Below are 21,909 nucleotides of genomic sequence, written 5' to 3' on the forward strand. Positions count from 1 at the left end.
GAACGGGAATATCGCCTTACGAGAGGTGAAAGAGTGTCGCAACTTTCTCACACGACGCAAGTCGACATTGGTGTCGACTCGTCAGTTCTCTCACCTTGAATGTAGCCACACAGTCGCCGTTCTGCAAGTTCATCATGTTGACGTACATCCTGTCTCTTGAGAGCGCTACGACATGATCCTGGTTGTGCAGGCCGTAGTACGGCATCTTCTGGTTCATGATCTGCTTCAGCTTCATCACGAACAGACCCTCGTCGAAGTTGTAAATCTTCAGCTCACGGCCCGAGAGTACCTGACGAATAAATACGGACGTGGTGTCAGTGGTCGCACATGACAACAATGGCATACGCACACGGCACCTACAAATGTTTTGAATTATATTTCAAAGGCTCGAAAGTACTCCTTTCAACATGACATCGGTCCAAACTGGTCGCTGGTTATTTATGCATTTAAGCTGCGGGCGCCTCATTCATATCGCCGACAGGCTCGAACGCGACGTCAACACCACCGACAGACAGCACGCAGTATCCGTACCAGGCACCGGTACTCGTCGATCATTTTGAGACTCTGCGGCTGGTGGATGCCCTTGAGCGTGCGCACCGCCTGCATGGTGTAGATGTTCCACACGGCGATCTCCCCGCGCGTGTGCGACACCGTGATCACGTGGTGCGGATTCTGTTTAGCCCTGCGATCACATAAGATACGACTGGTCATGCGCGTTGGCGAAGGAGGGGGGGGGGGGGGTAGGGGAGACGAGAGGGGTTGGGGACAATGACCCCCGGGCGTCGGTGCCGATTGTGTGGTTTAAAGCAGCGTTTGCACAAAGTCCAAGAGGAAATTGTGATATGCCTCATTGGCCACAAGCATAAAGTTGCTTATTTTTGAAAGCGTAGACCCGGGGCTTCGACAGAACCCAGTAGTGAGAGCCTTAACGGAACACCTTACGGTCCAGTTGAATATTTTTCTATTCGAGTACAAGCAACAAGGCACTTGCCACGCCCCGAAAGAGCAGAACGGATGTAGGATAGCACTCAAGCCGAGATCAAACTGTTTTCCAACTGACCTGTACAGTTGATTAAAGTAGACATTGTCGTTAACCGGCGGCTCAGCCTGTCCCGGCTCTTGCAGAATGAACCCTAGCGGTATCAACGACGGTTCAGGCGCACTGAAGGCTTTGTCGTGGATCGCCTTCATCAGCTGCAGAGAGAAAACGGGCCATTGTTAAATAAGCCATGGTGAAAACATTCTTTCATTTGCTTGCTAATAAAATTAGCTTGCAACGTTACGTATCTGCCACCAAAGATGCGTAACTAATGCCGGTCATAATTATGGTGCGAGTACCGTGACAAAACGGAGTCGTTCATACCTCAGCTACTGGGCTTTTCACGACCAGCACGCAGAGCTGCAGCCGAGCAAACCACATGCTCCATACTGAAGTACCTCGCCGCAGGCGCTGTGTACAGACCTCGGCGTATAATCCACTCGTGGTCGGGGGGCAGCAGGCTCGCGTAACGGAGCGCCAAAGCATCCAGTGCGCCCCCCTGCCCCACTCCGTTCTGGCTGCAGCGACGGTGCGGACGCGAGCGAGACGACACCGGGGGCTCAGTCGCACATGCTCGAGGACAACCCTAGTCCTCGGCCAGCTTGTGTAAGAACGACGACTTAAAGAAGACGGTCTCAACTGTTCGAAATGCAGGACTACCATTTAAAACCACAGCCAGTGTACGTGATAAGAGTGACTGGGTCAGTGGCCAGCGGCGACAGGCCGCCCAGCGCGGTGGGGCACGCACCGGGTACTGTTTCTGGTTCTCCTCCTCCTTCATGAACTGCATCAGCCGGCCGTAGAACTGCGTGTAGAACTGGCGGCCGTCACAGCCGAGCGCGTAGCTGCTCAGCTCCAACAGCTCGCGGAACAGCTGCAGCTCCTTGTTGTCCGGGTCCTTGCTCATGGCCAGGCTGACGTCCTCCAGCACCTGTCGGCCGCCGCCGGGAGCGGGCTCACGTGCCGGGCCAACACGGGCTAGGCACGCTAGCTGACGGCCGGACCGGAGGCGCGCTGCTTTTGTTGGGGTGGGCAGCAGCGTTGACACTATTTAACGCGATGAGGATGATCATGTGTGGTGTGGTGTGGTAACTCGCGGCGACTATGGATCACCTCGGCCAGCCGCGCCAAACGGGCGCTGGCTGTGAGTGCATCGCCGGACGACGCTGTTCGAATGTGCCGTGTACTGCTCGAGGGCGTGGTGGTGACCGGGTGACTGTGGACCTGTGTGTTACCTTCGGTCACCGCTGGTCCCGCTGCCCGGGACAGCATGAGCAGAGCGGTGACTGTGGACCTGTGTGTTACGCTCGGCTAACGCTGGCCCCGCTGCCCGGGGCGGCCTGAGCAGAGCGGTGACCGTGGACCTGTGTGGTTACGGCTACGGGCTCGGGGCCCGCTGGCCCAGCCGCTGCCGCGGGGCGGCCCGAGCCGACGGTCCATACCGTCATGTGGGCAAGAGTGGGGTCGATGTCAGTGGCCCAATGCACAACTGGTTTAACAGCAATAATGAACACGACGGAAGTATGCGAGCTAAAAATTGGTCCAAAGTATAACTTCACTGCCACTGTTAGGGATCGCTTATTGGTGTAACAGCGCATGTGTGTGGTGTGTGTGTGTGTGTGTGTGTGTGTGTTGTGTGTGTGTGTGTGTGTGTGCGCGCGCGCGTGCGCCTCGCGCACGCGCGCCTTGCCTCTACATGAACGTGAGTTTGGGCATGATCTGCACACGAGACAGCTGCTTAATGCTGATAAAGGCTAGGACACGGCTCGTGACGGAACTTATTTCATCGCACAGTTCGCTACAACTGTGCGACCATCACGTCACACTGAAGTGAACCAGCTCCGTGACACGCGCAGCGACAAACCACAGCGCTGGCGTACCTGGTAGGCGGTTGACCCGCACAGCTTGTCGTAGACCCACTCGTTGTTCAGGACAAAGTCGTCTAGAATGTTTCCCGTCAGCTGGAACACCTGGTACGGTAGCTCGTCCAGTCGCCGCCGGTTATACCTAAGAATGCAAAACAAAATGGTGTCACGTCATGTTTGAATTCGCTGAAGGGTGCAGGAAGTCGTGACACAGGATTGTTCATTGCCACGTTGGTGATGTGGTTAACCAGAACGTGATGAAGTTGTGAAGTGTTTTTGCGGGGAGCGTCATGTATATAGATAGGCCAGCATTAGCAGACTTATTCATGTTATAATAGCCAGGAGAATGGAAACAAGGATGCATTATGTTTCGGGTACACGTCTTCATCGGAATGAAATATGTTGAAATATGATTCATTCGATAAAGGCATGTGGTCGAAATATTAATACATCTATCTCTCCATTCTTCGGGTGATCCTACAAAGAACAAGACTTAGAGCAAGAACAAAACAAGGTTAGCAAAGAACAAGACAAGGTTAACGAGACTTAGTCGAACAAAGAAAAAGACAAGGTTAGCGAGACTTGACAAAGAAAAAGACAAGATTAACATCCTCAGCATGGCATGCTATGCTAATAACAAAACATAGCCGGTCCTATGCTGTGGCAGTAGCATAACATTGAAATAGCAAAAACTACGTTAGCTAACTTGAAACTTGAACTTTCATTTAAAATCATTAAATCAACGCAATCAGATCATGTTGAGTTTATGGTTTGCATTATGAAATCGCCCTTTGATACTGCTTTAATATTCCAGGTTAACCAGAGTTCCAAAGATCGGTGAGCCGATCACAGTCGGCATGCCGCCAGTCGTCATATCGTCAGTCGGCATATCGGCATGTCGGCACATCGGCATGTCGGCATATAGGTATGTCGGCAAGTCGGCATATCGACATGTCGGCATGTCGGCATGTCGACATGTCGGAACGTCCGCACGTCCGCAAATTAGCGTGTCGGATATCGTCACGCCGTCGTTAGTCCACAGCAAACACGGAGCACCGAATTCCTGAGCAGCGAACGCCGTGAGTCGGGGCGCCGCCGGCACCCGCCATGCACCCGCCGCGCGGGAGGAAGCGCGCGCACCTGCTCCTGTAGCGGATGGGCTGGTCCATGATGAAGCGCTCCAGCTCGAGCGGCTTGTTGTCGGCGTCCAGCGCCTGCTCGCCGTCCGGCAGCAGCACCGGCTTCCGCTTCCCGTTCGCCCACTTTCCCTGCGCGGCGGCGCGACCGGTGTTATCGGGTTCGGCTCCGTTAAACGTCTTCTTGTGACGAGGTTTTACTGATGCAACTGACTCGGCTCGTTTGACCACTGTTCTCGCTATATGCACGATCGTCCCCATTTGTCGTCTAAAAAAATCGTCTAACAGAAAATATTAGAAGAACTTAAATGCGATTCACGACAGCTTCATGACTTTCATGACTGGTTCGAAAAAATATCGTGGATGGCAGAAATAATTTTTAGGCTTGTAAAGGCATGTCATAAATGAAAAGACGGTCATTACAAGTGCTTCTGTTACTGTTACTGCTCGCTGTCAGAGCGCTTTGAGGTCCGAAAATTCCGTGTCCAGCACATTGACTTTCGTTCGTAGGACAAGCTGGTGAAGTTTGAGTTAAGTCGTGTCATACCGTAAAGTAGTCGTAGAGCGCCATGCAGGGCGTAAACTGTTGCTCCTGCTTGAAGTAGCGCTCTCGGGCCACCTTGGAGAAGGTGTTGTCCTTCCAGGTGGTGAGGCAGAGGCCGGAGACGATGGTCTTCATGAGGAACGGCGACAGCCGGGACGAGATCTGTGTCCACAGGATGGACGGGCAGCGGCGAACTGAAACACGACGCGGCAGAACTCAGCCGAGACCGTTCGACTCAGCGGCTGAGCTGATCAACGGTCACAAGCTCTGGGGTTCTCCAACAGCTTTGCCACACAACCTCTCCGCCAGAAGAATATTAAGACAAATCCAGCGACACAACTGCTGTTTTTGCGAATGGGCTTCCCTTGCATAGCAAAAGGAAAGTAAATTTTGTTTGCTGGTGTTTCTGACCTGAGGTTTGAAGTCCTTATGACCTGAGGTTAAATTGTACCATGCGCCATAGCAGGTGCCACTGATGGCCAAAGGCAGACTGAACAATCAATGTTAATCGATAAAGGCCTCGGCCTCCGTCTTGTTAGAACCATACACATGAGACAGTCGTGTTGTTTGGCGATTCAATAAAATACAATCACAAACTGAATTACAGACGCTGAGTACAAAACGTAATGACTTTTTCACTGCCCCTGCTATCGAGATATATCCTTTATCAGTTTTGACTTCAATCATGTACCATATAGCGCAGAAATCTTCTACATCCATCTAACCTGGGGGTGTGTTGTATACAAATATCTCGTTGAGAACCTCCTCATCGCAAGAGAGCAGGTCCATGATCTCCGAGTCGCTGAGACCCTGACGGGCCGCGGTCAAATAGCCCAGGATGCGCGACACCTGCCGATAGATCGAGTCATTTGCAAGGTGAACCACAACTTTGAGCGTGTGGCGCCCGGTCATATTTGGGTTCTGTTAACACGGACTTGGGTGAGGAGGGGGGGGGGGGGGGAATTTGGCCTCCCTCCCCTCTGAAGTTCTTCCGGAATGATCTCCGAGCGGGGCGACGTGCCCGCGCCAAATTTCTCATAGCTGCAGGCAATCAAATTGCAAATATTTTGGTGTCAAAATTAAAATATACCTCATAAGGTCGCTGCACTACAAGTGAAAGTCAGGCAATGGATTCAAGGAAGACAATTTCAAGGGAATCATTCAATCCGACGCAACAACGGGGTGTTAGACAAGACCATACATCTCTGAGATAGTTTCTTACGCGACAGAACAATTGAATAAGCAAATTGCATTGACCTAGGGTCACATATGAAGGTCAGAGAAAGGTCAAAACCAGCTTGGTTTTTTCTCTTGAGCCTACTGTGTCAGGCAGTTTCTGGTGCTCATTTTGAAGTTGTTGATGATAGGAACCGCATCACACATCTTCTATGGACGCCTTAGAGGTCTGAATAAGTCACTGACCTAAAATGACTAAGGTGAACGTTTTGTTTTTAGGAACATCTGACTGGCGTAATCTTTGACGTTTACTTGAGTACACAACTCAAAGCAGTCCTGCATGATTTTGCTTACCATGACCTCCTGAAGGTCAAACAAGGTCACTGACTTTCAATAAGCACCAGTGACATTTTGCCTAGAACAGGTATCTAGGTACACGGTGGTAGCATTAGACGGTACGGGGCACCTTGGACACCAATCTAGAGTTTAAACTTGTTTGACTTTATTTGACCCAAAAGTCACGGTCTTGGAGCCTCAGATTTTAAAATATTGGGTTTATGTACAGGCCAATACTCTGCAAATTTAAACTGACCTCCGTCCGAGCGAGCAGCATTCAACCAGCTGATCGGGCGCGTGTTGAAATGTGCCGCGACCGGTTGAGATAGTGCCCATATCATGTACCCGCGAACAAAGGTTAGGTCCCTTGACCCACCCGACCCCTTGACTGGCGCAAAAACCTTGTCAGCGATTTTGGCAATGCAAGCCCACCGGTAAGAGCCGCAGCACTGTAGCACATCTCATTGAGCAGCAATGATTCCATTGACGTATTATTTCGATGTGATGAAGGAATGCTAATCTTTACTCATGAAAGAGAGAATAATTTTCCACCCATCGATTGCTGTCAGACCACCGAGGAAAGTTGCTGGAACCTTTTGAAACGAAGCTTGAAAACTTTGAATGGCGAATATCCGAGCAGCCGACGGACTGCGCAATTGCGCGGAGACGACCAAAGAGTTCTTCCAAGCTTAGACTGCTGCACTGGCAGCTGTTGGATTCCATCAATAGATGAACTCCCATTATCTGAGAGGACAAACTAATCCGAAGGGCCCCGGAAAGTACCAGGAGTACGACGCCGGGCTGAGTTCACTGACCGGATTGGTAATTACCACCCTGACCAGCTATATTGGAGACGCCAGAAAACCCCGTCCGTGCCTAGATACTGGACCAAAAATGAGAAGGTACCTATGGAACCAACTGTAACGACAATGGACGGAGCACGCAGAACAAATGATTGGTAGACGTAATAATACATGCAAACACAGTAGGCAACATGAATATAAAAATAGCGAGGTGCACATGGATGGGCGGGAGATTGTTAGCTATTTAAACATTTCACGTTTTATTCTGTGATTGGCCATCTCCATTCTGTCATAACGCTGAGCGGGAGCGCAGTTCGGGGAGGGACTTTGCCGCCTCCTTAACATTTTAACCTGCTTGAACGATAGAAGTAAAGTAGAATCACCTCTGTCGCAGCAGTATACGGAATGACGCAGCGCCCCTGCCCACCTCTGTCGTGACACCGACCGACACAGCCTCCCCCCTCCCTCCCCCCTCCCTCCCCCCGGCACTAACGGGCACGACGCCGACTTCCTTCTCCAGCTCGTCCAGCACGACGTGGATCTGCTCCACCAGCGTGGAGCGTAGCGCCAGGTGCTCCTCGCCGCCCGTCCAGTTGCATGTGGTCAGACCGACGGCCTGCGGGCGCACCGCCGGCCGCAGGTCAGCAGCCAGTTCAGCGGCCAGGTCAGTCAGCCAGGCCAGCGACCAGGTCAGTCGGCCAGGTCAGTGGCCAGGTCAGTCGACCAGGTCAGTCGGCCAGGTCAGTCGGCCAGGTCAGTCGACCAGACCAGTCGGCCAGGTCAGCGACCAGGTCAGTCAGCCAGCAGTGAAGTCAGCGGCCAGGAACTGACACGCGAGACATGGTCGGAAGCGGGCCAAAATCAGGGGCGGAATGAGACGTCCTGTTCCCGGGGCGGTACAGTGTCTCGTGCGTGTTTCCTTCATTCAGCATCCGATGGGTTGTCTCCGTGCAGAGCGGCGCGGGAGCGGATCAGCATCGCCAGATTCGGGGCCTGTCTCTTAGCCTGGCCCAAACTAGGCTCCATGGCGATAGTCTGAGGAGTATATGCCCCGGCCGCGTCCCGAAGAACACATGCTGAAGTTCGTGGCGAGTAGAGCCACGACACTAAGCTTACATGATGATTTTGGGTCGTATGAGCTGATCAACGGTGTCGCCATACGCCATGGGTTACGCATGCGCTTTGGTCATCACCAGTCTGTTACTACTCAACGATATCTTAACATACAACACAGCTTGTACACCAGCGGACTATGTACCAACGTTAGGCACGCCTCATCACATCCGCGGACTGCGCACCAACAGTAGTCATGACAGTACCACACCCGCGGACTGCGCACCATAAGTAGACACGGCGTCCGTCGGCGTATCGGCGCGTGCTGCGAAACCATTGTACGAGCTCCACACGCCCATGGTCCGCGACGGTGGGAAGTCTGGATGCCGATGGTCCGCTGTCGTGAGACGCTGCACATGTCAATGATCCGCTGCAGTGAGAAGTCTGGGTGCACCGCGCACGTCTCACCTCCACGTAGAGCGGCAGGGGGCACTCGTTGATGTAGCGGTTTACGACCTCTCGCTGGCCCTTGTTGATCTTACGGTTGTTCTCCTTCAGTATGCTGTCCAGGATGTTTGTGGCCTCCTCCGTTGTCAGAGGGCCCACCTGCTCAGTGGGGAACATAGAGCACACAAATAAGCATGTGAATGAGCATGCATTGATGTGAATGGTCAAGGTTTCCCCGATGAAGCTATCAGAAGGAGCGTGGATTCAGTGCTATTTTAACCCTTACGATGGCTCACAACAGAGCACAAGTACACATCGCTTTTGAAAGCGATCGATTAAGTCAGCAGTTTTGACGACATTTATGTGACTATAGGCAACAACTGTGCCCAGGAAAACGCGTTGTAACAATAAGCAGTCCGCAGTGCCGACCACACCAAACAGGTGAGAGTTTACCTTAAGGAAGCACGATTTGTCGTCAATCTTTTTCTCCAGGTCGGCAAACTCCTCGCAGTCATCTGCCATGGTCAGTATGAGTTTCGTGTGCTCCGGCAGTTCCTTCGGCACCCAATCCATTTTCCGGGTGCTGTACGAGCGAACCTGGACACGACACACATGCCGGCAAAGTTAATTTTAGAAACGGTAGCATCTAGTCATTTTTTTAATCACCACAAAACACCGCCCAAGAAAAATGTCAGTGGTAACGTAATGTCATTTCGCATGCATCGATTATATCAGATAATTGTCCAACGATGATATAATAATGATGTAACATCACATGCGAAATCGATGATGATGCAATGTCGCATGTTAACCTACAGCGTAAAGCGCAAGCACATACATCCTTCGCTTATCGTCAACGCAGAGCCTACGCAGCAGCGTCAATAGCGCTATCACGGCTAAAGCCTCCAGCTGTGATAAGCAGCCACACAGTAAAAGTGTCAGCATGTCTCTATGCTAACGTGAATTAGTTGTCACTGTTAAATTACCATGGTCAACTGCGTGTTTGAGATCAAGAGAAGATACTGATTTAGCTGTGCTTGCCACTTGGCACTGTTCATATGTTTATCACTCTTTTGGCAGCACGGCCAGTGGAAACTTTAGGAGGGTTAGCCCGTCGGTACGCCAAGACAGGTCACTGGCCGGGGCGACATCCCAGGGAGAGCCACTGACCTGGTCCAGTCCGTCTATCATGACCACCAACGGGCGGGCGGCGCTGGCTTTGCTGAGTACCCGTGCCAGGTACGTGTTCAGGTCACCAATGCCCTAAAGCATGCACGGCTCGTTAGACGGGTGGAGGGCATATCACGGAGCAGGCCGGATTATGAGAACGCACCGAAACGACGGATCCCTGCTGCCACTACGGACTCGATAGAATGACACGACTTTTAATCAACTTTCGTAAATATTTAATTTTTTAATTCAGTTTTTAATTTTTTTAATAATTAACTTTTTTAACCGGCTTTCGTAAATATTGCTTGATCAAGGTGGCAGGTGGATGTGTCAGTCACGTTTACGTGCAGATGATGTAGAATACGTGTAGATGATTGCATACAGATGCATGCTAAATCAGAGAAATAACTGTAGGTGCTCCTCATGTGAGTATCAAAAGGAAGATGAGGGTTGAACACTGAGTTCACCGCGTTTCAAACCTTGCTGAAATACCGACAGCTAAACCGCGATATGTTTTCAAATCGTCATCGGGAAAATACAACGTCCATTCTTATCCGCCCTTGGAGGGAGGCGGGAGGTGAGAAAGGGCCGCGGCCGTTTGGGGACCTTAGCCTGCTCGAGCGCAGCTCCGGCCACCGGTCGTCCCGACCCGCCATACATCGGAGTATTGCGGCACAGTCTAGCTCATGAACGCGTGGTCAGGCGCCCGGACGAAGCAGCGGGAAGTGGACGCGCAGCTCAGAGCGATAGAAACATAGCCCGGCACATCGCGGGAGCTCTGCTCGATTAGTGCAACAAAGTAGAATATAAATAACAGACAGCTCGCTGAAATAGAAAGAAAAAAAAGCTAGCTTGCATTGTCATTTTCAGTGAAACATACCAGACAGAGTGAGCTGTACGTTGTAAAGCTTTCAGAACATTTTGCATTTACGCATGAGCCATGTGAGATAGCGGAAAAGTACGCGCTGCAGGCATAAAGCTGCAAACCAACTTTGGTGGGAGGTGACACATCCCAGAAAGCACTATCCAAAGATCGTCACTGACCGCGCTCGCCAGCATGTAACCTGGCTTATTCTTTCTTTTCTGACCCTTTCCTGAATTTACCTGACCTGATTTAGCTATCTGACCCTGTCCTGATCCCCTAGCACCGTGACATATGAAATAAAAGGGTTTCCCGGCCCACTCATGGGCTATTATCAAGTCTTTGATGGGCTATTAATGTTCAGTTATTCACTACTCTTTCAAAAGGCCATTTTCAAGTCCCTAATTTCTGCGGACCTAGATATTTGACGGGCATACCTTGCTGACGGTGGCTGAGTGCTCGCCATAAAGGACGCAGCACTGCTCTGCGATACTGCGCAGCACCAGCTCCGTGGTGCTGCTGTCTGGGGTCAGACCTGCGGCGGACAGACAGCCAAGCTCAGCACCGTCCACACAGCACCGACCTCCACATCCGATCTCGAACACCGTGATTTTTCGCTTAGACAACAGCTGTCAGGCGTCAAAACGACCCCGTTTCGTCATCAGTGCCAAATATCAGTCATTAGTATCACGTGATGGAGTATTTACAGGTAACTACGATCTCAGCAAGCACTTAGAACATTCACAAGTTAATCCCATCTCAGCAAGCCCTCAGACCATTCAAGCTTAGTCCCATCACAAAAACTCTCAGAACCTTTTCAAGGTACTACGATCACAGAATACTCTCAGGACATTTTCAAGTTACTACGATCTCAGAATGCTCTCAGGACATTTATAAGTTGATACGATCTCAGAATGATCTCAGGACATTTGCAAGTTACTACGATCTCAGAATGCTCTCGGGACATTTATAAGTTAATCCGATCTCAGAATGCTCTCAGGACATTTGCAAGTTACTACGATCTCAGAAAGCACTCAGGACATTTACAAGTTCCTACGATCTCAGAATGCCCTCAGGACATTTATAAGTTAATCCGACCTCAGAATGCCCTCAGGACATTTGCAAGTTACTACGATCTCAGAATGCCCTCAGGACATTTATAAGTTAATCCGACCTCAGAATGCCCTCAGGACATTTACAAGTTACTACGATCTCAGAATGCCCTCAGGACATTTATAAGTTAATCCGACCTCAGAATGCTCTCAGGACATTTATAAGTTAATCCGATCTCAGAAAGCTCTCAGGGCATTTCGCCCGGGCATCTTTGAAGCGTGTTTGCGTTTGCTTGCATGTGGTATTCATGGTATGCGTTTCGTCACGGTCACAGAGAGCGCGACCGAACACCTGCCGGCTTCGGGAGCGGCCAAACCCCGGGACCAAGCACCCCCAGTTCCGGGAACGAGTGGGTGAACGCCCCCAGTTCCGGGAGCAGAACACCTGCCGGCTCCGGGAGCGGCCAAACAACGCGACTGAACATCAAGGCTCCAAAAGCGGCCGAACACCCCCGGCTCCGTGAGCAGTCCAACACCGCGGCCGAACACCCCCGGCTCCATAAACAGCCGAAGACCGTGGTCACCCCCCCCCCCCCCCGCCTCTCAGCTCCGAGAGCGACTCAACACGGGATAGCAGAGCAGCGGCCGGACACCCGCAGCTCCGTGAGCGGCCGCCGGCAGTCGCCACTGACCGATGAAGCGGACGCTCAGTTGCGGGTTGTTGAGCCAGTTACCACACTGCTCGGCCACTTTGGCGATCAGTGACGACTTGCCGCAGCCGGCGCGCCCGTGCAGGATCAGCGGCACGCACGAGTCGTTATTCAGGTACCTGGCATCGGAGCGCACCGTCGGCCAGGCGTAAGTGGCAGGTCCCGTCAGCATGAGGGTGCCATGAATGAGACCTATGCTATGCATGCGGTTCAACTAGTATGCTAGACTTGCGTTTGTTTTGCATGAATACGGATTCATATACTCATACATCTAACGTGGGATCGCAATTTTAAATTAAGAAGACTCGGTGTCTTTTAACTCATGTTGGCAGCACCCTGGCATGTTTTTCAACTGATGCGATTTTTATACGCTCTTGTACGTTGGGTTGCGTGCAACGAAGCTACATAAGATGCAATTAATGGCCATTTCTGCACAGCGAATATCACACCTTAGTTGAAACTCATAAACTTTCCGAGCACAACGAGACCTGCGGAGTCCTCCTTAACAGACACTCAGTGCATATCGCCAAGAGTAAAATGTGTTTCCGGAAAGGACAAAACGTCCCAGGTTCGTGGTAAAACCTTAAAATATCGAAAAACAGCCGGCGATACCTTCGGATTTTCACCAGCATCTCTGGCCTGCCGTGGAACCTGTTGAAGCGGTTCCGGCAGGCCAGAGACTGCTGCATCAGCTCGTGGAAGAGACGTTTTTCCACGCCGAGGTACGTCTTCAGCTCCTCCTGGATGTGCGAAAGCTGTAACAGACCGTGAAACGATTCATGAATGCCAATGGCGTGCCATGTGGACGTCAGTAATCGAAACAATGGGAGGCTGCGGTGCTAAATGGGGCATCGATCGCCTAATGCCGTGGTTTCGGAACAATGAAACGAGAAGCGTTGTTTTCCTCAGACGATCCACATTGTATATCAACGGCACGCTCCGATGCTTATCCCTTCTCTTGCTAATCGTGACGCAGTGCCCCTGAAGTTAACCCTGAATCCACGCCTAGATTTAGTGCCAAGCCTTCTAATGACGTCTGAAAACAACTTTACCTTCGACTCGTCCTCGGAGAGCACGTTATCAATAACGGAGATGATGAGTGGGGAGAACTGGGCGCACAAGTCCTCCACGAACTGCTTGTGCTCGCTGTGCTTGACATCCATGCCTCCCGTGTGCCACTTGACCATAAACTTGAGCATCCGCGTCTCGTCCAGCCGTTCCTGGCGAGACGCATTGTTCAGGCACTCACACACAGGCGGACGCAGAGACAAGGGCCTCGACAACAGCCGAGTGTCAAGAGATAAGCTTCATAATGGTGGCTGAATGGTGACAACTACAGTTGGTAATGATCATCAGTTTGTGGGAAACGGCTGCAATGTCAGTATCCAATGCCCCGAAAAGATGAACAGTCAGATCTGGCTGATTTATCCACTTTTGCTCAAACTAGCTGAGCTCGCGTTGAACTGAAGGCCTAAAATAAGAAAGTATGATTGTTCTATTAGACAGCGAATGAAACAGTGTAGCGGCGCTGTCTCAGAACAGCAGCTACCACCAAGCTGCCACGGCATTATCGCGCACCTTGAGCTCGGACTTGAGAATGTCGAGCCGTTTCTTGGACTCGGGCTCAGTGGAGGTGTATGACTTGGCATCCTCGGGCACGTTGTGCGACGGGAAGTGCGTGAACCTCCTACACAGCCAGAGACACCGCTTGGCCGACTGCTGGTTCAGGAACACCGCCTGCTTGATCTCCTGCAACGTGAGCAGCAGCGTCAGCAGTGTCTGTCGCATGGTACAAGCGTACGCGTAATTGAAAAGACCTATGCCTGCAATTATTGCTTACACATCCAAAAAATGGAAAGTTCAACGATAAATTTGTGAGTAGAAAGCCAGGTCAACGATTTGAAACACATCACAGCAACGATCTACAATTTGAGGTACACATATGTCACATTAACACGTGCGCGGTGAGCACATCCCATGTGTCAAATTGCTACCAGGGATGTCAGTGCCATGTTTCACCGCAAAAATTCATCCTAGGGCACATGATTGCCGTTGTACACATAAACTATTGCTTACCTGTTCCATAACAGAGGTGAGATATTTTTCCTTTTGTTCTTGGTTGAAGGCCTTTCTCATGGTGTTCATCATTTCCTTGACTATCCGACGCCACTCTTTGATGGCGTCAGCTCGCTTTTCCGCAGTCATTTCCTGTCAATGCCACGGAATAGCTCGGGTGGGCATTTTCGAACGAAGGGAGCGGCGGATGTAGGTAACGACGTACAGAGCGACAGCTTTTGGGATTTCCTCAGAGGAAAAATATGCTGTAATATATATAATATAAATATATAATATAAATATGCCCAGTTCCACTATCAAACTCCAGAAAGTGTTCCTAATGCCCCTGCAGCCGCCAAGCCGAGGGACCACGTGACCGGTCTGGACAGGACCGTTTCTTTATATCATAAATAAAATATTCAGCTGCAATGTTTTCTCTATACTATAAGGTATTTACGGCACGTGCTGTTTGTGTATGCGTGTGTATTTGCCGCGTGTACGTATGTATGTATTTTTCAGCGCATGCGCGTGCCGTTTATCTTTCCGCTCAATGACATAACTGACATCTCATTTGAGATCGAAATTATAGGCCCGCGCTTTTCTTGTTACACTCACAATCGACTGACCGATACAAACAAGGCGCAAAAGATAAACTCGTCTGTGTATTATGTAAACACAGTTGACACGGCAAGAGGACGCTATACCTTAATATCGGGCACGTGCGTGCTGATTGGAGCGAGCCTGTAGCACGGCGGAGAGGCGTTCTCGTCCCATTGGTACCAGGTCCACAGCAGCTCCCGGTCCTGCCGAACCCAGTCACGCCTTCAGGCACCGCGAGCAGGCGGTCTCGTCCCACCGCTGCCAAGTGCGCTGCGGTTCATGGTGTCGTGAGGGAGTGGCCCCATGCATGGGTGTATATATATATATATATATATATATATATATATATATATATATATATATGACGTGTGTCGGCACAGATGGCTTTCTGTCCACCTCGTCGTAATTTACGGGAGTTGTATGATAAGGAAGGATGGACAATGTAATAGGTCCAAGCCGGCAACAAAAAAATGACCATAGACTGTTATTCTGAAGCAAACGTCGCAGAGTATGCCATTAAAATGCAACAAAATATGATAAAAGCACCAAACGGTGATTGCTAGAGAGATGGAAACAACTAGAGATAGATACTTTTTAATTGGACGCAGCCGTGTTATCGTAGAGGATAGCCAGGGGTAGTACAGTGCAAAACACATAAGACTAAGTGCTGAGCTTCAGATTACGAACTTGAGCCACAATTTAGCTTCATCTAAGCATCTAGAGCTTTGATAGCATCAGCAGCCCACACAGCTAGCTAGGAGCCCACACGGCTCGCCTCGTTTGAGAGACCTGATAACGTCACAGGCGGCGTAGCGATGAATCAGGCGAGGGTCGTGACCGATGACCTTTGACCCCATCTAACGAGCTCATAACTTCCCGGAAGCTGTCGTGCGTCGGCGGACGCATTTGAGTACGGATTTCGCGCACCTTTTCCTCCTCGATTCGGGAGACGGCCTGGTCAAAGTCGGGTCCCTCGATGCAGCGCGGTAGCAGAGGATTGCCGAACGTGTCGTTCAGGAACACGATGGTGACCACGTGCGAGTCCTTGGCGTGACCTGGAGAGCAGGCCGGTCAAGTCAAGCCGTCGTGCCGGGATGTGGGGGGGGGGGGGGGGGGCAGTCGCTGTTGGCATCTGACCCTGAAGGCAACGAAGCGCGGGCAGAAAACCTTCACCCAGTGGCTTGACTTTACCCGACCATGGCGTCCGCAGTCAAATTTCGACATGTTCGTCGCTGCTCTTGGTGGATGCTTACAACTTAGCAATATTTTCGACTGTTTTTACACACCGGCTTATTCAGTGCATGCATTTTATGAGTTTTTTTCTACACACAGCAAAGTCACAAGGGCAGGTATGCATTGATAACACTCAGTCCACTTATTCAGATTGCGCAGCGGAAAGCACAGGCCAAAAAGGTGGGACAATGTGTGAAAATACATCGCGCTGAAGCAGCACGCGAGCGGACTAGCGAGGCCGAAGAGGCCTGCACTGACTTCTCAGCTCGTTCAGGCACAGCTCCTTCAGCGAGTGGTCGTTAAGGTGCTCGTCCGGCAGACCCCAGTGGAGGTCGATGACGTTCAGCTCGTAGCCTCTCTCGATGCAGTACATCCTCAGCTTGGGGTAGACGTAGTCCATCAGCGATGAGCGCTCCATGATCGTGTCTGGGAAGTTTATGGAGTTGAAAAAGGCGCAGCTGGGATTGGCTACTCCTATTACTCATCTTCAATTCCTCATGCCAAAAACGCACGCTTGTTTGATCCGTGAGAAAACTTGACGTTTCGCACTTCTCAGGGGCAGTTGCTTCCACTTTGAAACGTTTGTTGTGAAATGTTCTTGCCCTGAGCAGGAAAGTAATAAGTTAGGTTTTTGAATAAGAGGAATCAACACAAATCCTTGCATTTTGCCAAGGCCTATAGAAAATTTATTTCTGCGTCAAACAAATGCATGTGACCTACAGCATGAGCGTTTTAAATTCAAACTGCCTCTGGAGCATATGCGCAGAGAAAACATATTCAAAGCTTCTTTGGCGGGTAATGACAATGCCGGATCTAAACAGAAAACAACTACCGATGGTGCCCGTCCACCCAAAAATGGCCCTCCTTCCAGGAATGGTCTTCCCATTTCCTATTTCAAATACCCACCTTGCACCTTGCAAAAGCCATATCCTTCTCCTGCTTAATTCATTCCAGTATCACACTTATGCTATCGTTAAATTCATCAATGCCGCTCCAGACATCGTTTCTTTTCAACGGCGAGCCACACTTGTAAACGCGCCCCGATCCGCGGGGCTCGCGCAGCCCCCTACCTTGCAGGTCGCCCCGATCCGCGGAGCTCGCGCAGCCCCCTACCTTGCAGGTCGCCCCAATCCGCGGAGCTCGCGCAGCCCCCTACCCTGCAGGTCACCCCGATCCGCGAAGCTCGCGCAGCCCCCTACCCTGCAGGTCACCCCGATCCGGGGGGCTCCCGCAGCCCCCTACCCTGCAGGTCGCCCCGATCCGCGGGGCTCGCGCAGCCCCCTACCCTGCAGGTCGCCCCGATCCGCGGGGCTCGCGCAGCCTCCTACCTTGCAGGTCGCCCCGATCCACGGGGCTCGCGCAGCCTCCTATCCTGCAGGTCGCCCCGATCCACGGGATCGCGCAGCCCCCTACCCTGCAGGTCACCCTGATCCGCGGGACTCGCGCAGCCCCCTACCCTGCAGGTCACCCCGATCCGCGGGGCTCGCGCAGCCCTCTACCCTGCGGGTCACCCCGATCAGCGGGGCTCGCGCAGCCCCCTGCCCTGCAGGTCGCCCCGATCCACGGGATCGCGCAGCCCCCTACCCTGCAGGTCACCCCGATCCGCGGGACTCGCGCAGCCCCCTACCCTGCAGGTCATCCCGATCCGCGGGGCTCGCGCAGCCCCCTACCCCGCAGGTCATGTCGCCCCGATCCGCGGGGCTCGCGCAGCCCCCTACCCTGCAGGTCGCACCGATCCGCGGGGCTCGCGCAGCCCCCTACCCTGCAGGTCGCACCGATCCGCGGGGCTCGCACAGCTTCCTACCCTGCAGGTCGTCCCGATCCACGGGATCGCGCAGCCCCCTACCCCGCAGGTCACCCCGATCCACGGGATCGCGCAGCCCCTACCCCCGCTGGTCACCCCGATCCGCGGGGTTCGCGCAGCCTCCTACCCTGCAGGTCGCCGCACGTGTAGATGCAGATCTTCCTGGGCTTGAGGATGGGCTTGACATAGTTGATGTCGCCAGTGACGAGGCTGCGCACTAGCTCGCTAAGCTTGCTGAGGTCGGGCAGGCCCGGGTCGAGCGGCTGGTCAGAGGAGGCCGACTTGCTGACCGTCTGCGCCGGCTGCGGCACCCGCATGGCTGCCGACATGAGAAGACGCAGCGCCGAGTGCGCTGTGTGTTACTCAATAACGGCTGCCGACTGCCGGAGCGACGCGAGGGCAGGGCTGCCAGTGCGCTGTGTGTTACTCAATAACGGCTGCCGACTGCCGGAGCGACGCGAGGGCAGGGCTGCCAGTGCGCTGTGTGTTACTCAATAACGGCTGCCGACTGCCCGAGCGACGCGAGGGCAGGGCTGCCAGTGCGCTGTGTGTTACTCAATAACGGCTGCCGACTGCCGGAGCGACGCGAGGGCAGGGCTGCCAGCGCGCTGTATGTTACTCAATAACGGCTGCCGACCGCCGGAGCGACGCGAGGGCAGGGCTGCCAGCGCTGGTGAAAAGCTGCCAAAATGAAAAATTTATCAAAGCAAATAGCGAAGAAATTCAGATGCCTGTTGGCGATAACACGGCAAAAAATGACCACTACTGGGGATTCCCGAAAAGTGATTCGAACTTACGTAAGGGTAAACTTCCACAGGTAGGAACAAAAAGACATTGTTCGACTTTGATCAAATCGTGTAACATTGTACTTGCGGTCTCACGAATGATACTCATTTTGATTGTGCTTGAACGGCTCGCACAAATGACTTTGACTTGAAGAAATCATGACGAGGCATGCTTGTTGGCTGTGTCCTGGGTCTGCTACCCAGCAGTCATTTCATCTCAGGGGGCGACTCTAAAGCCGGCCTTGCGCTACACGCGACCAAGATTGGCCGTTTGATCGTGCTGTACGTACAATGGTACGATTCAGCTGCCCCGTGCTAGGATGACCCTCTCTCTGGTGGGGTCCCAGGTAACCACTACAAAGTGTGCAGGCCGAAGGCTTGCTCTCTCGGGAACTCCAACTTGGCGCCACTGCACGCACGTCCTCGATACTACAGCTCACGTCGCGTGGTCAGCAATCTCCTGTGCAAGCGGCCTCTGCTGCAGATGTTTAGATTGCGCAGATGCCGACATGAGGGAAATACTGTTGCGATCTGTAATACATGCTTATGTACTACAGATAAGCTTGCCGAAAGCATGGGCAAGGCACGGGAAATATGAGGTTGCCGATAGACTTGGCGATATAACTGGAGATTAAATGTTATGTGCGTACTTAGTGATATAGGCCGCTCGGAACCTGGCGACCCTGTGCGGGGGCGGCGGCACTGGGGAGGAGGTGGAGGGGAAGGGCCGCGGGTGCGGCTCGGGACTTACGAGAATCTTGGCATTGGAGCTGATTGTGCGTTAAGTACAACGGTACACGTAAAACGTGCAGACGATTTTTAGCGTGGTTTCGGCATCCGAAACCTTTAATAACACTCAAATATTGAAGAGCGTATATGCGTTACCCGTATACTCTCATATACTCTTTTACAATACTGTAAGCATTTTTATAACATTCATACGTGACATCTCTATGGGGTTCTAAGCTTGCGGATACTGGCATTCCGCAGATGTTTTCCACAGCTAACGGAAAATGCCGCTTTGAAGCCATTATAGCAAGGCTGGAAAGGTTGGCCTTTTGTAAGCTTTTAGGCGACACTATCTATCAATATGAAGACAAAAGAAATCCGCGTCAGACCAGAAAACGGCACGCCGGTTTAAATACGACAGTATTTCAGAGCTGTGTGTGCGTGTGAGGGGAGGGGGAGAGTTGAGTCAGACTAGTGACCAGGGGAGGTGATACACTTGTAAGCATACAAAATCATTGCATTTTTTGATTGCCTGAAAATGTAGAGCCGTAGTGAATGATGTTCGCCCCGACCTCACTTAATTATTAACGTGACGATCAAGCGCTTTTGCAACCAACTCACCAAAAGACGGTGAATTTAAAGAGGCGGTGCTAGGCAAACGAAGCACACCTTAAAATAAGCAGTCAGTGCCATTTGGCGCACGTTATATTTCTAAGGAAGTTGCGTTTGCGACATATGCACGTTCAATATAATTATGCTGTTTCTGTAAGCCTGGACGATGTTCGTTCGTTCGTCACGACTTTACTATAACAAAGCAAGGATGACGCCTTGTATTTTTTCGTGAGACCCCTGACCCCTCAATGTTGAGTTCAGTCTCCAACTGTTGACTTGGTCATTCCCAAATATTTCTGGCAGAAAAAAACCACAGAAAATGTTGACTACCCTCAACAAGTCAACATTGTCATTGGACATTATTTCGTTGTATATCAATATTATGCTGTTGAAACGAAGAACTATTTGCGAAATCAGGCAAAAAATCCGTTCCATAACATCAAGTGTGATAGGTGCTTTGAGAACCACAGGACTTGGTTAGGCTGCGGGCACAAGGTTCGCCCCTCCATTGTTAAAAAGATTGATTTCGCTGAAGGCAGGTGTTGCAGATGACCGTGTACAGACTTCAATCGAGCTGCAGGAAAAACAGCCGGTTGAGCCCTGATTTATCTGTCACATAAATCGAAGTTGTTGCAATTCAAAGGAAATAAAATGTAAGAGACCCTTGCGCGGATTGTGTTCATGATGGGTTTTAAATATCGCAACAAATGATTGACTGCCTTTGGCTCAGGAAAACACCATGGGTTTTAAATATTGGAACAAATAATTTACTGCCCTTGAATTATGGGAAACATGATGGGTTTTAAATATTGGAACACATGATTTACCGCCTTTGACCTTGGTGAAAACATGATGGGTTTTAAACATTGAAACAAATACTGCATTTGGCTTGGGAAAACATAGGTATTTCAAAGCGACATTATATAGTGGAGCAATCAGGGCCATGTTCGGAGATATGTCGCCCTGACTCGAACAGTAGCGGCGGCACTGACACTCACAATTTTCTTGATGGTCGGTGTCGACCACCTCGGCCGGCCGCTGACCGCCGGCAGCCGCGCTGTGCTCCGCGCCGCCGACCGAGGCCGAGCCCCAGGAGTGCGCCGAGCTCGGCGTGTACGGCGGACTGTCTGGGGCCGGGCCGTCCCGCGCCTTCTCCGCCGTCGCCCTGCGTCGCAGGTCAGTCAGGTCAGGCCATACTTGACTTCGCGAGCCGGGCCAAGCCGCGCCTTCTCCACCGTCGCCATGCATCGCAGGTCAGATCAGGTCAGGTCAGGTTGAGTCAAGTCGCACTTGACTGTCTGGGGCCGCACCGGGCCGCGCCTTCTCCGACATCGCCTTCCCTGCGCTGCAGCTCATGTCAGGTCAGGTTGGGTCAGGTAACACTGGACTGTCGGATGACCGAGCCGGGCCGTTTTTTCTCCGCCACCGCCTTGCGCCCCTGGCCAGGTCACGTTACACTGGATTTTCGAGGGCCGGGCCGCGCCTTCTCCGCCGTCGCTCAACGCCGCAGGTCAGGTCAGGTCAGGTCACACTGGACTGTCGGGAGCCGCGCCTCCTTTACCGACGCTCTGCGTCGCAGGTCAGGTCTAGTCAGGTCACACTAAACTGTCAGATGACCGCGCCGGGCCGTTTCCTCTCCGCCGCCGTCCTGCGCCGCACGGTCAGGTCATATCATAGGTCAGGTCATATGCTGGTACAACGCACATGCACAGCTGCCTCTCATTGACTGCCAGTCTGGGTCACAAATCTGGGCAGCCCCGATTTTCATGCCGTTATTTGTTTCCAAAGATTCATTCCATTTCATATTTCGAATGGATGTGGGAACAGAACCAAGCATCCACCAAGACATACAATTTCAATAAAATGGCAGCGGCTTTTTCCTATAAAATTAGCTAGTC

General features: G+C 51.9%; 1 protein-coding gene across 1 annotated transcript in view; it reads right to left on the reverse strand.

The window, feature by feature from the left end:
* The window catches only part of LOC119090497 (NACHT and WD repeat domain-containing protein 2), a 34,749-nt gene that overhangs the window by 2,981 nt on the left and 9,859 nt on the right, over positions 1 to 21,909 (reverse strand). The window contains exons 3-25 of the mRNA XM_037213315.1: positions 21,010 to 21,176; positions 18,013 to 18,204; positions 16,340 to 16,507; positions 15,776 to 15,903; positions 14,953 to 15,051; positions 14,270 to 14,401; positions 13,772 to 13,942; positions 13,246 to 13,413; positions 12,806 to 12,948; positions 12,176 to 12,312; positions 10,869 to 10,966; positions 9,570 to 9,662; positions 8,853 to 8,996; positions 8,421 to 8,558; positions 7,393 to 7,515; positions 5,310 to 5,433; positions 4,588 to 4,778; positions 4,045 to 4,172; positions 2,920 to 3,046; positions 1,788 to 1,970; positions 1,061 to 1,194; positions 532 to 682; positions 95 to 289 (exon numbers count right to left, since the gene is read on the reverse strand). Coding sequence (XP_037069210.1) covers positions 95 to 289; positions 532 to 682; positions 1,061 to 1,194; positions 1,788 to 1,970; positions 2,920 to 3,046; positions 4,045 to 4,172; positions 4,588 to 4,778; positions 5,310 to 5,433; positions 7,393 to 7,515; positions 8,421 to 8,558; positions 8,853 to 8,996; positions 9,570 to 9,662; positions 10,869 to 10,966; positions 12,176 to 12,312; positions 12,806 to 12,948; positions 13,246 to 13,413; positions 13,772 to 13,942; positions 14,270 to 14,401; positions 14,953 to 15,051; positions 15,776 to 15,903; positions 16,340 to 16,507; positions 18,013 to 18,204; positions 21,010 to 21,176 — 3,334 coding nt within the window. The remainder of the gene's footprint in view (positions 1 to 94; positions 290 to 531; positions 683 to 1,060; positions 1,195 to 1,787; positions 1,971 to 2,919; positions 3,047 to 4,044; positions 4,173 to 4,587; positions 4,779 to 5,309; positions 5,434 to 7,392; positions 7,516 to 8,420; positions 8,559 to 8,852; positions 8,997 to 9,569; positions 9,663 to 10,868; positions 10,967 to 12,175; positions 12,313 to 12,805; positions 12,949 to 13,245; positions 13,414 to 13,771; positions 13,943 to 14,269; positions 14,402 to 14,952; positions 15,052 to 15,775; positions 15,904 to 16,339; positions 16,508 to 18,012; positions 18,205 to 21,009; positions 21,177 to 21,909) is intronic.

Source organism: Pollicipes pollicipes, unplaced genomic scaffold (assembly GCF_011947565.3).
Source record: "Pollicipes pollicipes isolate AB1234 unplaced genomic scaffold, Ppol_2.1 Scaffold_3087;HRSCAF=3621_pilon_pilon_pilon, whole genome shotgun sequence".
Classification (NCBI taxonomy): domain Eukaryota; kingdom Metazoa; phylum Arthropoda; class Thecostraca; order Pollicipedomorpha; family Pollicipedidae; genus Pollicipes; species Pollicipes pollicipes.